General features: G+C 44.8%; 2 protein-coding genes and 1 long non-coding RNA gene across 4 annotated transcripts in view; 1 reads left to right on the plus strand and 2 right to left on the minus strand.

Annotated features, from left to right (window-relative positions):
- The window catches only part of EIF3J (eukaryotic translation initiation factor 3 subunit J), an 8,604-nt gene extending 8,468 nt beyond the window's left edge, over nt 1-136 (minus strand). Inside the window, exon 1 of the mRNA XM_042039728.1 lies at nt 49-136. Within this exon, the coding sequence (XP_041895662.1) occupies nt 49-76 (28 nt within the window). The 5' untranslated portion in view covers nt 77-136. The remainder of the gene's footprint in view (nt 1-48) is intronic.
- Nucleotides 137-212: 76 nt separating this feature from the next.
- LOC121670030 lies at nt 213-2,958 on the plus strand. Of its 2 annotated transcripts, XR_006017995.1 has the most exons (3): nt 213-279; nt 1,159-1,291; nt 2,408-2,958. It is a non-coding gene; the product is annotated as an uncharacterized LOC121670030 (long non-coding RNA). The 2 variants fall into 2 exon arrangements; XR_006017994.1 differs by lacking the exon at nt 213-279 and having other exon boundaries at nt 489-1,291.
- Nucleotides 2,852-17,427, minus strand: CTDSPL2 (CTD small phosphatase like 2). Its single transcript, XM_042039727.1, has 12 exons — nt 17,194-17,427; nt 13,765-13,903; nt 11,986-12,135; nt 11,303-11,515; nt 10,508-10,586; nt 10,131-10,242; nt 9,211-9,297; nt 7,996-8,058; nt 7,822-7,901; nt 5,671-5,797; nt 5,312-5,407; nt 2,852-4,862 (listed from the first exon to the last, which is right to left on the minus strand). The coding sequence occupies exons 1-12, from the start codon at nt 17,383-17,385 to the stop codon at nt 4,797-4,799; spliced, it is 1,404 nt and encodes a 467-aa protein (XP_041895661.1). The 5' UTR covers nt 17,386-17,427; the 3' UTR covers nt 2,852-4,796.
- Nucleotides 17,428-18,017: the final 590 nt, after the last annotated feature.

Genomic DNA, 18,017 nt, shown 5'->3' on the forward strand with positions numbered 1-18,017 from the left:
CGTTCCCGCCGCGGCCCTCGGGCTCCGCCCCGCCGTGGGCGTGTCCGCCCCACGAGTCCGCCGCCTCCGCCGCCATCTTGCCCCGACCGCGGCCGCCGGGCAGCGCCGCGCGGGGCACGCCGGGACGGCGGCGGACGGAGCCCGGCCCCGGACACGCCCACGGCGGGGCGGAGCCCGAGGGCCGCGGCGGGAACGGGAGGGGAGCGGCGGAGAGAGGGCGGGGCGGGAAGGGATCGGGATCGGCACCGGCACGGGGACCGACATCCCGCTGCCCCGCAGGTCGGTGGCCCCCGCCCGCAGCCTCGGCTCTCCCGCCCTGCCCCGCCCCGCCCGGCGCTATCGCGGGGCCGCAGCCGCGGGAGCCGCCCCGGCGCTACCCCGGCCCCGCCGCACGCACAGCCCGGGAGGGGAGGGGATCGGGGGAAGGGGGGCACGGCCCGGTTCGGCACTCGCGGGCTCAGGCCGGGCCCGCAGCTGCCAAGCGCGGCGGTTCGGCGGCAGCCGGGACAGCCGACCCGCTCTGCTCCCGCCCCGCACCGGGAACCGGCTGTGCCCGGGCAGGATCCTGGCGGGGGCACCACCAGTGCCCTGTGCTCCCGCCTCACAGCACCGCGCCTGGTCACGGCTTGGCCACGCCACGCTCAGGTTTATCCACATCAGGGTGCGAGCTTCTCCTTCCCTCTCTGTCCTATAACATCGAATAGAGAAAAGCTGGAAGTGTTCACTTCATCCACTTCACTGCCAGCTCCCAATTTCTGTGAGAATCTGAGTAAGTGGAAAAGGAGGATAGATTTTGTCTGAAGATAATTTAGAATGCGTCTTTCATATAACAAATGAATGACCTCTGTACACACCTGTATAAATCACACACGTGTCTAGGAAAAACACACAGAAAAAATAGACTTCTAAATTTATCATCCTTTTCCTGTTCTTCTCCATTTACCAGACAATAGAAATAATAACAGAGCTATACCTACGGATCAAACAATGTCACAAGTTATATCCTCGCCAAATCTACAGTTTCACAGGCTCAGGGTGCTGTGGGGATAATCACAAAATTGACAGGAATTGTGCAGTAATTTGGAATACATTAATATTGGAATATGTAATATGGAATTCTAACAATTTACATAGAACATTTAAATTTTCCCTTGACAGTAAAACACAGACACGATTTCTTTCCTTCCACTTCAAGGCTGAAAACTGACAGGAGCAATGTCTTCACTTACAGAAAACTGAGTCTCAATGAAGAATGATATCAGCTAAAAATCATAAAAACAGAATCCAGAGCGTAAGTATTTAATTAAAATCTTTGTGCTTCTGTAGACTAGAAATGATTGCAGAAGAAACAGAAATCCATAGCACAGGACTTCTCTTCCCATTATATTTTACAACATTTGGCCCCAGCAGTACAATGACATTTTTGTAAATACCAAGAACAAAAACCCCTCCTCCTCCTCCTGGTCCCTCTTGCCCCGGGGCTCGATGCTTTCCAGCTGCACCAATCCAGCCATCCACACGAGTGCTCTGGAACTCCAGCGTGCGACAGAGCAGCGCTGGGGAGGCGGACGTTGCGCTGTGAAGGGCTTTTGTCACCCACAGCACCCCCGTGAAGTTTGATTCCACATTTCAGGGCTTTTCCCAAACCTGATCCATCTGTTCGCCGTGAGACCTTTGGCTGACACCACTCGTGGTTTGGGAGATCCCTAATCCAGTCTTGAGACAGTCAGGCTTCCTGCTACACTCAAAAGCAATGAAAAATGTCAGGTGGAATGAATCCAAGGTGGGGGGAAGCAGTAGCACCAAGGTGAGGGCCATTCCAGCTACAGAGTGACTCCAGGGAAAACAAAGGACTCAACAGGTACTGCCACCAAAGGTCTGCGAGATGTTGCTGTGCTGCCAGAACCAAGGTGCTCCAACCTAGAACAGAATCGACAGGGACATGGAAAACAGGCACACACAACCCAGCAAAGACCACTTCAGAACTTTGGAAATAGGATGTTGTGCTTTCCAAAAGGACAGAAAATGGGAATCAGTGACCCAGCTGCACCATGCCCTGCTCGGGGGCCACAAACCACACTCAAGGCTCAGTAACACACCTGGCTGAGGCTCCCCTGGGCCTGGGGGTGGTTTTGGGGACACAATCTGACCCAGACCTTGGCACAGGAACAGGGAACTCCCCCTTGATACAAACACAACAGAAATAAAACCTGTGAAAAACTCTGCTTCACGCCAGAAGGGTTTGCAGGAGGCAGAACCACTCTGCAGAGTTCAGAGTGATAAACACCAGGCTTGCAGCACAGGAAAATATGAATATTTAATATGTTTACTAAGCAATCTCTGTCACTCCTGTTGTGCATCGATATAGAACTAAATCCCCTCGTTTACATTCGGGTTTCCCTCACAGATCTGATCAGCACAACACAGACACAGCTGGAAAGTGCAACATGCCTTTGGTTTCCTCAGCTCCGGAAGCACTTTTGGAATGGCTGAAGCCACAGAGGACCCGGGGATAAGGATGTTATTTGAACAGGTGAACATCCCATTACAGCTGGAAAAGGCCATGAACTAAAGCTGGGCTCATTCTGGCAGATCCATGAATTTTACAGCCATTCTGTGATGTCAAGAAATTGGGAGGAATCCCCCATTAGGCAAAGCTTCAGTGAACTCCTGAAGCCCCTCAGATTCAGATTTACATCATAAGGAACAACTGAGAAAGAGCTGGCAAACCAAGGGGCAGCTCCAACACAAGCTGCCCCCTTCCAGAGTCCATCCATCCATCTCTCCATCAGCACCACCACAGCCCCGGAGGCCGGGGCTGCCCAGGGGACACGGCTGCACCAAGCAGATGTAAAGGTAACGTTCTGTACATTTTATTTCAATAAAGACATAAGACAAACAGCGTAAAGATGCCCAGATGCCCTAAAGATAAATACATTTAAAAGATTCTCATTAAAATGAATCTGTAGTATTTCTTTCCTGCAAGCAAAATACCTTTCTTTAAATACAAAAAAAATCAGTATTCTGAATTGCAAATGTTTTCACTTTTTTGCAGAAAATCTGCCATGATGATTTTGTTTTTAATGAATAAGGATTTTCCACAAAACAGGCTTGCTCTACATGCTAAGTTTTAACAGTTCAGTGACACCATGTGCTAGCTACATACACAACAGATAATATAGTAAGAAAACACTCAACCTGATGAAAAGTTAAAATCTTCATTAATACACTGGAAAAAGTTGACATAACTCATGCCTTTTAAAATCAAAAATACAAAAATTAAATGTTTTGCTAAAAAGATTTTCCTTATTTTAAGGACTCATTTGAAAATGAAGCTGCATGTAATTTGTACAATAAAATTGTACAAGTAAACAGGTAATATACATAAAAAATTAATTGACATACTTCTCAATTATCAGCTGTCCACCTTTAATTTCCAATACTGTACTTTCTTATCAAGCATACAAAATAGCAAACTTCTCTTTAGAAAAAGTGCCGTTCTGTGACATCTTTTACACAAAACCAGTCCGAGCCTGTGGCATGGTAATGCAGTCGAGAGGCAAAGCTTCCTAACTTGTACAAATTCTACCTTCCATAAAAAGCCTCCGGAAAAGAAGATTCCCACCGCTATAAAAATATCACCTCCGGGGCGCTGCATTAGGAGCCACGGCCGGGCCTGTTCCCTCGGGAAACCAGTGGGATGGCAGGGGAGCCCTGCCCCAGAGAGGCTGATTGGAACCAGGAGTGTCACAGCGAGCCCAGCCCGGGCGGCGCCCCGAGCACGGAGCCCTGCCCAGAGGTGCAGTCCTGGAGCAAACGGGCAGCAGGAGCGGCCTCGCCGGACCTGCCAGGTGACCACGGCTCGTTCTGCTCCCAGGCCCGTGCACAGCAGAGTGTGAGGTATTCCTTGTCCATCGTGGTGCCACTGCCAGGTGTGCTCTGTCCGGAGTACGTGCCATCGCAATGGTTTAGAATATTCCGAATATTAGTAATTCTTATCTTCGTCTTATCTAGCCAGTCTCTTGATTTTTGAAAAGATTTCGACTACAGTAGAATATTACAGAAAGAAAATATAAATGCAGGGGGGTTTTTTTTTCTTTCTAAATGAAACTTACGTGGGCTAAAACTAGAGAATATTTTTAAACAAATATACAGGATGCAGGCAGACAAAGCAGGGAAACGGCCAGCCAACTGTTTAATAAAAAACTAACAAAATTTGGCTATTTCCAGAAAAACTATGAAGCGCCTCAACTAAAAGGAATGCATAATGAAATTCTAATCTAATACAGGTCAAAAATGTAAAAAGGTTATAAACCTTAACAGGAAAAATAAAACAACTTTTACTGGCCATTCCTGTTGAAATGAGAATCTTAAAAGTAACAGAAAAGTGGCTACAAACCCACTTAGAGCACCAAACAGAGAGAAAATCCGAGTCCATTTTCAATCTCTGTTGTATCATAAAATCCTGTGTTTCTACAGGTCAAACTGCTGGTGGCAGAAACAGAATTTTCTTTATAAACTGCAGATGTCCTGTACATAAAAAATTTCCTTGGAGTTGCACTAGTTCTAAAGACTTTTCTGTTCTAGCCTCCCTACTGCGGGTACTGGATTGTACTGATGGCGGCAACCTCAGGTGTAGAAAGTCTCTTTCTGTAACCCTTGATCATTGTTGGGCACCAAAGATAAGAAAAGCAAGACGGGGTACAAAAATGCAAAATTTCAACAGTAATGGCAATGTTTTGTATTAGTCCAACAGGGTCCTGCATTTCCTCCCCTCGGCAGTGAGAGCAAAGGCTTTAATCGGGGGGTAGCAAATCATGCAAGCGAAATCTGTCTCTGATGTGAGGTCGGACGTCTTCGTTCTGTGGGGGAAAGGGCAGGTTTAGGAGAATAAACACAGCCAGAAACCACACTGCAGCAGGGCTCCTTATCTAACACCCCTATTTTAATGTAACGAATATAAACCATGAATTATGTCATTCCAGAGACTTACAGAAGTAACTCCATAGCATCCACAGCAGTTCAGGAGTAATTTATTTGCCTTTTAGGAATAAAGACACACAGCACAGCCAGCAACAGGCACTGTGTTACCAAACTGCTCAGAGATTCCCAATTTCCTTAAGACTGATGTCGCAATCCCACAGCCCTGCATTTACAGCAGTCAGCAACAAGTCCCCTTTTTGCTGTGTGAACACGTCCCTGAATCTTCATCAGCCTCTATCTCAGTGACTCAGAAAAGCTTACAATAGGTGAAAATATTAAAGGAGCTCACTGACAGTTTTGAGGAAGGCCACAGAAAGCAAACTCTTACCAGCTCTACGAGTTTCTCCAGAAATGGAATCAACTTTAGGAGTTCATTATCATTTTTATCCATGAACCAGCTTTCTATAGGAATTCCATTGGAAAGCTAAAGTTAAAATAGGAAAAAAAAACCATCAACACACGACTTATACTTAATTTGTCTACAAATATGACTTGTGAAATAGCATTTGGGGGGAAAATGTTTCAAGTTACAGATTTATGAGTATTGTTCCCACAGCTTGGTTTGCAAACTTCAATACAAATGTAAGCCCCAAACTTACATAAGAAGTGAAATCCAAGTGTGAGGTTTCCCTGTCTCCCCTCAGGAAGTTTGCCCCCTCTGAGGTGTCTCCCACCCCAGCCCCTCACCTGGTAAGCAAAGGCTTGCGGTGAATTGTCGATGATGATGGTTTTGGAGAGGTCTCTGCCCAGGATGTTTAAATCCTTGATGTAATTCCCTTGTACACACACACAATGCTCGCGGAAGAGTCGATGCCTGTCATTAAAGGGAAATACTCATTAATTAGACCAAGGACAACATCCACACTGCACCAGGAGCTTTGCCAAACGTTATCCAGTTTTTTCTCTTCTGATCTCCTGTTAGAGAATTGCACCCTTTTTCTGCTCTCTTTAGAGATTTTTACTGGTAAAATGTGCAGTTCAGGTGATTCTGCGCTAACCCAGTTCTGGGGGTGGGGGTTTGTATTTATTCAGGCTCTTCTTTCTGACCCCTTTCACAGACAGGCCGACAAAGGGACCCAGAACACCCCAAGGATCTGCTAAGCCCCAGGTGCTGCAGAGAGCCAGTTTACTGGGGTTTATCATCCCTTTATTCTGTCCCAGCCCTCACAGAACGGGGCCTCCCTGTGCCACCTCATGCCAGAACACAAGGTGTCACAAGGAATGTTTCCTTTTCTGTTACACCTCTGCTGGCAATTAACCTATTTCAGTTATTTCATTTCAAAAACAAAGCCTTGGGGCCAAAACATCCCATCAACTCCTTCCCTTCCCACTAGTCTGCTCCCATGTAATTTATGAAAGAAGAAATGGACGGATTGACTAAAAGGACTCCGGTTAAAAAACCAGCAGGAATAAAACTCCCATTTCATGGCATATCCACAGAATTATAAATTGTAGGCAGATTTGGGGTTGCCCAGCTCTGTTGCAGAGCAGCTCCTTCCACGCTGCCTGTATTTTTAAATGGAGTGTTCAGAAGCTGTACATAGTGTGCCTAATTCCATGCAGGAGCTGAGTTCCCAACGTTGCCATGGAGGGAAATGAGCTGCTGCATTTATATATAGAGTGTGAGTCACACGTGTGGGGCCTGACAGGCACCTGGGGCTGGTGGCAGAGCTGGGACCAAGTCAGCTCAGCCACACCAACCCCAGACAAAGCCAGGCAGCACAGGAACATCTCTGCAGGCTTCTAGACCCGGTCTGGCTGCTTGTGCCATTGGCTCTTCCCAGTCCCAACACAGGAACAATCACAGTCCTGAACATTCGCATCAGGTGTCTGGAGAAAGGTTTGCCACCCCACTCGTGTTCTGGAGTGCCAGTGCCTACCTGGGCACCATCCTCCGGGCTGGCACAGCCAGGTTCAGCATTCCAAGCACTGAGAGTACTCCCAGGTCTAACACAGTGGAAAGGAGGCACATTCTGTGCCTGGATTCTGTGTGTCACATAACACAAGCAGTAAGACTGGCTCTGGGTAAAACTAGTGACAGTTTATCCTTCTGCACTTCAGGAAAAGGACTTGGGATGTGCCCACAGCACTGAGTGTAACGCTGGATAAACCCACTGCTTTTTCTTTGCGTGCAGCAAATGCAGTTTCATTGCAAAATGTACAACACACAATGCAGAGGTGGCTGTGCAGTGATGTCACACAGCTCTGGCATCACCAGGGAGGGGTTCCCTGGCCTGGGACACCCCACACAGGGGAAATCCCTGAGCAGAAATCAATTTGGGTCCAACACTGCAAGGTACAGTCCCCCTGCCAGATGAGAGTGACAGAATCTCACCCCTGGAATTTCCTTCTGCCTTAAGGAACTGGAAAAGCCAAACAATTCCCAACAAAGCTCACTACTGAGAAATGGAAAACCAAACCAGCTCTAATACAAAGCCAACAGACAAATGATTTTGTGATTGAATGAGAATTGAAAGCATGCTGATTGTAAAAGCTACACAAGTCACAATTTATAATAAATAACTCAAGTTTGAATAGTTTAAAAGTAATCAGATAGTCATTTCATTTCCTTTATTTGCAGTGTGTATTCCAAAGCACATTTTTGATCCCCAAGAAGTCATTTCCCATGAGCCAACCAAACAGAGAATGAATTGGTACAGGTTTTGGCCTGGGGTTATTTTATCACAAGGCACCAATTCCATCACTTCAGTCCATTTTTCTCCCTCTCTTAGGAATCAGTCAGGAAGACACTGCAGTAAGGAACACGTCCCATCCCACTGGTCAGGCACAGGACTCAGTTTGCTCACAACAGGTTCGTGCACACTGTTCTGGTTTTACCTGACCAGCTGCTTTTTGGGGTCCAGGATGTTCAATAACTTGTCTGCATACACCTTCTTAGAAGCAGTAAACAGAATGATCTGGGGATTGGAGGGGAAAAAGTCACCACTGGAGGTACAAGTAAGTGGATACAATTTAAAAATGAAATTCAAAGGTAGTGTCTAATAGTTTTACCTCATAAATCTGAGACATACGTTCCAGGAACTCTCGGAAGAACGGCCTTAGCCGGACATACACCTGGAGCAGAGAGGGGCTTTAGCAAACATTCACAGTCCGCCAGCTATCAACCTCCCCACTAAATTACACTCTGTGCAGTGGAGGTGAAAATGAGCGTCAGAAATAAACAGCAAATACCAACTTCTTGTATAATAGCACCCCAGTGACAGCAATATTCCAGTAGCTCCCAGCCTGAGCAGCTCAGAGTGAAGGCGTAACACACTAACATCAGCCTTAACACAACTACTGGAAATTTGATGGAATTAGAAAAAAAATTTTAAAAATATAGAAGTTGGACAATCTCTAAGTTAAAAATGAAAACTGGTTGCTTTGACTAAACACCCTGACTCAGCTCTCACCAGCAGGGCAGCACCAGTTCAAGCCCTGGACACAAGAACTACATCCTCTTCTTAATAACCACTAACAATTACCTGAGCCTGGGGGTGTCAGAAGTGATCATAAAAAAAAGGCTTCAGTTGTTTCTAAATTTCCATAAACTCAACCTCCACCAGCACAGAACTGCGCACACAGAGAAATCATTCCCTGTAAGGAATTGTAGAGTCACAAGAGGACCCAGTCAGGAGGGTTCTGCCTCCCTCTGATTCCACTACAGGATTTGGGCTTGTGGGGAGGAGGTGCAGGGAGCTGCAGCTCCAGGCCTGGCCCAGGTTGTGTCTGGTTGTGCTGGGCAGCCCTGGCCGTGGCAGTGACAGCACATGGGGTGAGCAGAGCAGCCCCTGCTCTCTCCCAGGCTCAGAGAGCACCCACACGGAACTGCAGCTCTGAGGAGCTCCAGGAATATCAGGAGAGAAGGGAGGATATGGAGCTGCCTCTCATTTCACAGGGATTTCAGCTTTATCAATGGTTTAACAGCCACTGAGGAACAGGCTTGAGTTTTCCTTCAAATCACAGTACATCTCCACAAGGATTTGTAGTACATGAACTGACTTAGATCAAATTTATTGTGGACACAACCCAGTGACCAGGGGGGAAGAAAAGGGGAACAATTTAAGTGAATACAAAATTTCTTGCCAGATCTGACACCTGCAGTTTATCACCAGGCAGGTGTAAAATGCCAGGCCGCTGCTTCTCTCTTCAAACAAGCTGTGAACAACTACATCCAGCAAGGACTCCCACAAAGCAAAATAAAAAAGTTTGTGTTTTTCTATTTACCTGGTAAATGACATCTTGAAAAAGAACTGGAAAAGTGAGTGCAGCATCTTCTAATTCATTTAGACTACAGTGCACTAATGTTTCATCCTAGGAAAAAAATTATATAAAGGAAAAAAGAGTGTGAAAAAACAATGCTGAAAAGAAAAGTCGTTTTCTGCATTTTATGTTCATTTTAAGGCAGGTTTATTTAGAATGGAAAATGTACTTTTGTGCAAGTGCTGTCAAGACTGAAGAAAATTCTTAGGATGAATTAAACAGTTCATTATTGTAATTTTTTAAAATTTTCACTAAAATTGTGTGCTGGGGGTGTAATTATAAGGAGGTATTTTAATTTTGTAGGCTCTCCTCTCATTCAGTTCCAGCCTGTATCTTTCACTGTGAATAATCCACCCATTCCTACAATCACACAAAGACGGCCCAACTGATGCTGCTCATAAAATCACATCATCATTAACAGGGTCTGAAACAACTTTTGAAACAGAGACACTGAAACAAATCATCATAAAGACAAATATATTTTGTAAGAGCATTTCAAAAAGTGGATTTGTGCCCTTTAAGAATAAGAATGTTCTAAAAAGTAAAAATCTAATTTTTCATCAATCTTGATGCAAAACACTCGCAACTGAATTCTCCTCTTTATTCCATCTCATTTTTCCACACTGGATTTAGGGAAGCTTTATGGGGACAGAAACTCACTGTTTGAAATGTTAAAACTGTAATGCTTTTTTTTTTAAAGCGGGATGTAAGTATTTGACAAATACAACACACATTCTATTCCTACCACAGTTAATTCTTTTTCAACTATTTTAAACTAAAATTACACAACATTCAACAGTATTTTTGTTCAAAGCAAACATAACTGATTTCCACAAATAAGGGAACACCCCCCTGCTTTGGTTTGTGTTTATAAAGATATTTACCAAGTCTAGAACTAATGAGAACTCTGGTGTGCTTCTGGTTTTCAGTGGGAGAGCTGGTTTCCTGTTCAGCTGCTCTTCTGTTAGTGGGGGGACATGTTTGATGAAATAGTATCTGAAAATACAGATTTTGCTGTAAAAATGTACATTATTGAACTGCAATGTTGTAGCCCAACTAAATATTTGAAATATTTAAGGCTGCACAAAAAGTAAGTATTTTAAATTGAAATAAACCCCACATAAGCATACACTTTTTTTAAGATAAGAGCTTTTGGAGTTCATTATCATAGCATGAAAATGATCCAATTTAAATAGAAGTATCTTAATTCAATACTCCAAATGATTAATTTACTATTTCTAGTACAAATACTGGCACTTACGGATCAAAAACTTCCCAGTCCTCTTCATAGGTGGCTTCTGCATGAGCTGATGAGTAGCCATTGTCTGGAGATACTGGTGCTGAAATTCAACGAAAATGACCAAAACAAAAAATAAAACAAAAAACCACAAGAGCTGGTCTTATTAGTGCAGTTCTTTTAAGTGACAATTTGCACTTGAGACACAAGGGGGAAACAAGCGATGAACTCTCCCTCCAGCCCCACCTCCCCTGCCAGGGGCTCTCCTGGATTGGACCCAGAGCAGCCCCTCTGCTCAGAGGTGACATTTACCCCCTACTAAAAAGCTGCACATCTACCAGAGCTTGGAGGGTCCGGGGAGGGTTAAGGATTTGATGTTGCCCATGCACACAGAAACTCCATTTTATGGCTACAGTTTTTGTCAAAAAAATATGCTGTCTTCTGAAGAAAATACGGAAAATGAATGTAGGATCTGTGTGCTTCTCATTTCCCATGTGGTTCTACAAGATACCAAAATGTAGCCAATTTCTTTTTGGAGAGTAGCAAGCCCAGAATGTGCAAGTTCAATGTTAACAATAATGCCTTTCCTCTGGAATCTCTGCTTCCACGGGAAGAAGTGTTACGAGGCCACCTGAGTTACACCAGGAATAGGTAAGTCTTGCCAAAACTGTGTCATTGGCGCATAAACCAGATTTGTCGATCAGCCATAAAAATCAGTATTAATGCTGTTTGTACGGCCCAAGGGAAGGGGGAATGGGAGTCCCTGCCAAGCGCAGGTGCTGACTCCCTGAAGCACCCTCTCTGTCCCCTGTCCCTTACCCGTGAGCGGGGGCAGGTCGCGGTCCCCCGGCTCCTCGGTGTCCCCCAGGCCGTTGTTGACAGCCCTGACCTGCACGGCCTGGCCGGGGAAGGCGGCGCCGTTGGTGGATGTGGCCGTGCTCGTTGTGATCTCGTCCACCTGCTCCATGTCCAGCTGCTTCACGATTTCCTCAGCTTCCACAGCCTGGCCCGGAGAGTCGGAGCCTGATGTTCCTGAGGGACATTTCCAAACACTCCTTACCTTTAGGCTGAGTTCCCTATCACAATGCTCAGACTCATTGTTAACCACACACACACAAAGTCTCAGAATAATTAAAGGTATCTGCACTGATTCATGCCACAAAAATAAGAACCAAACTGAAGACCATGACAAATGACTTTAAAACATGTTTGGGACATGGAACATAATCCCTTTTTTTTTCCTTCTCCTTATTTTCTTTCCTTCTCCTTATTTTCTTTTTACTGAAAGGTGCACCACTAATACACCTATGAAAGAAATGTTCTAATGCTTGTAAGCTTATGGCTTCTTTCATTAACGATCAACCCATCTAGGAAAGAAGGAGCCTTTTACCTGGCAGCAGTGACTTGGTTTGTAAACCAGAATGAAAAGTGTACTGCCACTCAAAACACTCAAATCTGTCACACTCAGCTTTAAAACTATTGGCTTCTTTAATAATACTCACCATTTTTATTTGCTGGTGAAAAAAAATTGAAAACAGGAGAAAATATGGTTCCCAGTAATGTTGTTCGTGGGGGACTGCCTGTGGTAGGGTTATCTTCCAATTTTCCATTTTGCTTTACGTGTTGGTTCGTCATTTCATAACTTCCAGCTTCTGGAAAAGAAAAAATATGAGTTTTAACACCACCCAGCTGGGTTTCAGTTGCATCTGTTCCCTTATGGTCAGCATTTGCACTCCAGGAGTGAACTCTTGTTCATGGCTCAGCTGGGTGCATGAGAGTCAGCGACTTTCTACCAGCATAAACCCAAAAATATCCATTCTCAACACCATCTGAAGCTTCTCTCCAGATGAGGCAGCACTCCTTGTTCAGATAAATAGCAGAGGTGTAAATCCTCTCAGTGATTCGGTGGGAGGCAGCCCCGGAGCCGCCGTGCCCTGGCAGAGCTCGGCGCTTTCAGTGCCAGGACTCCACTAGAGGGAGGCACGAGAAAGGGTCAGAACTGCCTGGCTGAGCCTCCCTCCCAGCTGCTCCAGGGTCCATCGTTTGTTACTCTCCACACACTCACACAGAGGCACAAACACTACTCGGAAGGGAAAGAACTGTCAGTTGTTATCACAGATAACAAAGGACAGAATTAAATAAACATCCATGTTACAGATCTGGCATGTAACAAGGGTTACCTCTAAATCTTAGGTATGGGTATGTACATCCCAAAACTCAAATCCCCATCTCATGGCTGAGGGCCAAGGCAGTTCTGAGACTGAGATGAAGGAGAATTATTTCCTTCACAGCACTCAGGCTCTGAGATGTCTGTCCATATGGGAGAGAGTGAATGGATTTTGTGCACATGAGCTGAGACGCTCCTTGTCAGCTGAGCCTGATGGAGCTGCTTGAGGACTTCACACAGCTCTGGTTCGTGAGGTGTGCCAGCTGCAGCTCCAAGCCCTCCCTAACAGGGAATATTTAATGAAGAACTTTTATCCCTGTAACAGTGACAGGAGCTCAGGGTGCTCTGTGTGCACCCAGGATACCACAGTCACAAGATGGCTTGGGTTGGGTGGGAAGGGACCTTAAAGCCCATCCAGTGCCACCCCCTGTCAGGGTAGGGACACCTTCCTTGCCCTGTGCTCCAAGCCCCGTCCAACCTGGCCTTGGACACTTCCAGAGATCCAGGGGCAGCCACAGCTTCTCTGGGAACCTTTGCCAGGGCCTTGTCACCCTCATAGTTTCCTTAGAGAGGAAGCTTAAACCCCAGGTTTTTATGTCAGATTTGGAACCACAGGTGATGTTTTAAGTATCAATGACAATTTTATCATGTCATGAATAAAGATATTCAAGAGGAGAATTTTCACAGGGAAAGGGGAATCTCCATCCTTAGAGAGATACAAAACTTGCCTGGAGAAGGACACCTGGTAACTTCCGCAAAGGTCAAGAGTTGGGAGGTCACGTTTCACATGTTATTTGTGAGAAAATGGGAGAAGAGCTAAATCAAATTATTATGGGACTTTGAGAATAATAATTTAAAAAAAAAAAAAAGCTAAATTAGTTCCAAAGTAGCTGTTCTCACAGAGATACACTGCATGTGTCTGGGGTGTGATGGAAGTGTTGCTCACACCCCTGGAAATCCTGTTTTGCTATGATTAGCTCAACCCTGCTCTTACTGAAGTCAGTCAGAACCCCCAACAACCTCCCCCACTGCAGAACTGCCCTGGATCAGTGCACAGCTGGGAGATTAGAGAATTCCCACTGCACTGCAATGCACAATGTGAGGATTTACCGACCTCCATTCATCTGACTTTTCCGCCGCACTCGCGAGAGCTGTTTGTTGGGCTTCTCTCCTGTCTGAGGTGTGGATGTGATCAAGTTGTTATCAATATCCCGGTCAATCCGACTCCTTTTGGTAGGATTTTCTCTTTCTTCCTTAAAATAGAAAAGAGGGAAAAAAGAAACATACTGAACAGTGCCTCTTTTTCCATGGAACAGACCAGAGAATGTTATCTCCTGGAGAAAGTTCACCAAAGGTCCCTTTACTGCTCCACTTCCAGATGAAAAACATGCAACATACATCTGGCCAGCTGGGATTTTACATGACTTTAAACTAAATCAAAGTATGGGGAATGAAAACTGTACATGGAGCTGCTGTAGTTGAAAAATTGTCTTTACAGACAATCTATAAATATTTCAGTGCTGCAGAGGCTGGGAAATGCAGAGACAAAGCAACTAAAATTGCTTGAGATTTGATTTCTTTGCCTGTTAAATAAACAGGAGGTGAACTGCCCAACAATATCCAATGTGACAATCCATATCAGTACAGAGCAAAACCCAGCTGTGAGAAATCCAAGGATTCTCCTTACCTGGAAGTAAGTGACTGCTCTTCCCTGCAGCACTCATGGCAATGAGACAGAACCAAACAATTCTGCACATTTTCTGTGCACAGCTCTATGTGCAGGCACACGTTTCTGACAGGTTTCTGCCCCTTTTCCCCCAAAACACCTACTACAACTCAATAAAATGTAAATCTGAAATCTAAAGCATGATCATCAAGAGTACCCTGAACTGTGTGAGACAAGGCAAAAGTAACCCAATTGAATAACAAATAACAAGGCCACAGACAATATCAAAGTTAATTAAAATTTTAATTTTAGAATTACAATATTACCTTGCTGGAGCAGCAGTTTCACATCTTTAAAAAGAAAAAACAGTTTGTGTGCTCCAAAAAACAGTAAATAGAAAATTCAGAAAAATTAATCTAAAGCCCCTGCTGTAACAGCAGCTAAAGGAAATACCAACATGGGGAGGTACTGAGAGTCACAGCAGAAGACAGGAGAACACCACTGATCCCACAAACCTTCTGTTTGACCAACAACCTTGGTGAAAACAACCTAATTACTAACACCTAGAATTAGTAATATTGTATATACCATAATCCATATATTGAGAGGAAACAGATGAAAGTGATCAAAAGTAAGGAAAAACATTTCCAGGTTATTCTGGAGAAAACAACCAAAGAACTTCATTAACTTGGAAAAGCTATCCCTTGGCCTTCATAAATGAGGTGAGCTCTCATCCTGCCCTATGGAGAACAAGTGTAGAGAAGTTACAAAAATTCCAGTGAAATCAGGAAAACTTGTTGATGGGATCAGAGGCAGGAAGACCCCACTCCCTCTGGAGATCCCTCTGATCCTGCAGAAGAGGATCCAGCTCAGCAGGAAGCTCACACTGCTGTGCTCACAGTGTCCCGGGGAAGGGAATTCAGGTGAAGTGGGATGAAATGTTACTGGGCTGCTTGGTTTATCCATGGAAAATGTTGCTGCAGAGATGTAGAACTGAATATACCCATTGTATGTATTTACAGAGCCATCTGCTGGAATTCTGTCACTCCCCTGTCACCTGTGACATCACACCTGTGCCATAAGGGACATGGCAATGCCACAGGGACATGAACATTTATCTGCTTTTGGGTGTTTCCAGAGGCCAGGAATGTGCTAAGGACTGGCCTGAATTGAGACTGGGAATAACAACAGACATTTGAAGTCATGGTCAGATAAATGACCTGTGACTATGATGGAAATTGCCCAGACACACATTATGGGGACATTGACTGCCATAAATCCACAGAACCCCAGAGGTGACTGAGACTTTCCCTCCCCACGGCCAAACTCTGGGGTATCCAGAGAGCGGTGCCGTTCCCATGGCAGCCCCAGGACGAGCTGGGGAAGTCAGCAGGCTCTGGAAGCCGGCCTGGCAGAGTCACTGGCGGGCCATGCTCAGGCACTGGAACCATGCCAAGGCCTGCTACAGGCACGGGAGAGGACGGGGGAGGGAACAGCACAAAAATGGGGGCATTTCATGACAACAAACCTGACAAGAAAAAACAGAATGGAAAGTAATCCCGGGATTTGAGAGAGGAAGAGCAGATGGGAAGGAAGGAAGTTCACAAAACCTTAAAGAGACATGGAAAAGGAAAACCAGACATATTTCCCTTATCTAAAAATTCCAATGTAAACTTTTTGCTTAGATTTGAGTGCAGAGGTTTTGCAACCAAAATGTTGCACTCCTGAGATCCAACAGAGACACTGATTGTAAAATAGATCAATTATCACAGTTTAATAAAAAAAACCTGGAAGCAGATTTAACCATTAATTTTTGCTGAGATATTTCTTCTTTAGTATTTCACTGTTTCTAGGACAGGTTGTTTTGGTTTAACATGTCATGAAATACTCAATTTCGCTATAATTTTAACAATTCAAGAATATAGTGTTACATTATTAGGATTATTTGAACTTCAACTTGTTACAAGTTATTGTTTCAACACTTAGTTCAAACCCGAGAAAATACTTCTGAATTTATACCAGATTTTTATTTATCATGTAGCTGATCTGGGATACATTGTAAATTAGTTACAACTTCTTGGCTAATCTTTCAAATCTGCAGTTACATAATGCCAGCATCTAAACTGCTGGGACAGAATGATGAGGGGTTTTTAACTGGCCTCCATCTAGAGAAAAAATGCCAGTTTTTGAAGCAATTGCAAGATTACATTCAGCCTATCAAAGTTTTATATATGTGTGTGTGTGTGTGTATTTTTTGCCCTCAAATGTCCATGCAGCACATGCAACAGGTGTTCACATGGGCAGATCAGTAAAGCTCAGCCTTCTGGCTGGACCAAGACATGAGATTTTGTGGTTTTCCCCAACAAGATCTGGATGTGATGCTCCAAGCAGGGCAGTGCTCGCTGCAGGAATCACTGAGCAGCTGCATCTAATCCATGGCACTTGGATTTGTGAGGTTTGACCTTCATTGATTAAATGACACCTAAACAGTTTTGAATAAAATTGCCAGAAATAGTCAACAAATTTATGCCTACAGACTGGCTTTTCTAAGTTGTCAGTACTGGTAATTCCTTGAATCTGAATTTGAGGAATCCTTAAAATAGAAATTAAAAAGAATGTACTGAATTTATTTGACATTTTTACAAAGAAACACCAGATAATAAATCTTGTGATTTATTGGACTGTTAACTACGCCTACAATTGACTCCTGAAGGTTTCAAAGTCTGCTTTACCTGACATAACTCACAGGCACTTGTTGCCTTCAATTCTTTTATGTTTTGCTTCCACCCCATGATTAATTCTTAACAGAACTGGTTTTCAATCAAATTTGAAGTGATTATGACTTAAAAGTAAAGCAGGAGCCCACAGCTGGCGTACCTTGGGTGTGCTTCCTTTAATGAATTTTTTGATTGAAGACAAGAGGCCCGTCTCATTTTTGGGTGGTTTTCCCCCGCCGCCAGGTAAGGGCTCCTCCACCTCCGAGTGTTTCCGCTTGGCCCGCAGCGCCCGCTGCGTGTGGAGCTGGTTGGACTGCTGGGAAGCTTTCCGTGTCCTCAGCCTCATCTTCATGGGTACCACATGGAAAGCTATAAAAGGAAAAACCAGGAATACTTACTCATTGAGGAAACATATTAAGCTGCAGCTCCTGAAACCAAGGAATTACGTAACGCTGGTGGTGCTGTGCCGAGCGCTCCCCTCCCGCCGCACGGCTTCACTTACAGCACAGGGGAGCTATTTCAGTGAGAGCACCACACTGCTAGAGGAACAAATGGATATAATCTGGCCATGGATACAGCACCCAGCACATCAGTGAGTCTGGCATAACCCTCCAATCCGAGTGGCGGGGAGGAAAAACCTACCTGCTCAGAATGACAGAACTATCTAGGGTGGAAAGGACCTCTTGGATCATCGAGTCCAACCTGCGAACAATCACACCTTGTCAACCAGGAGGGCGTCAACTACCTTGATGAAAGGATTGATTGTAGGGTGCCTGTTGTCTCCAGCCCCAAATGACTGGACTCTGTGACCCAGAAGTCCTTCCCTCTCTGTGTTCCTCAAAATACTTCATTGCAAGTCTCCACATTAAATTTGAGATGAGGCATAAATCTAAATTCCTGTCAAGTGCTCACAGAAGGAATCATGAGTCTGTGCACTCAGTGTGGGTGAGGACAGAGCAGCTCTGAAAAGGAACCCAAACTGAG

Source organism: Corvus kubaryi, unplaced genomic scaffold (assembly GCF_017639235.1).
Source record: "Corvus kubaryi isolate FWS band 111438036 unplaced genomic scaffold, C.kubaryi_AGA036_p1.0 37394, whole genome shotgun sequence".
Lineage (NCBI taxonomy): Eukaryota > Metazoa > Chordata > Aves > Passeriformes > Corvidae > Corvus > Corvus kubaryi.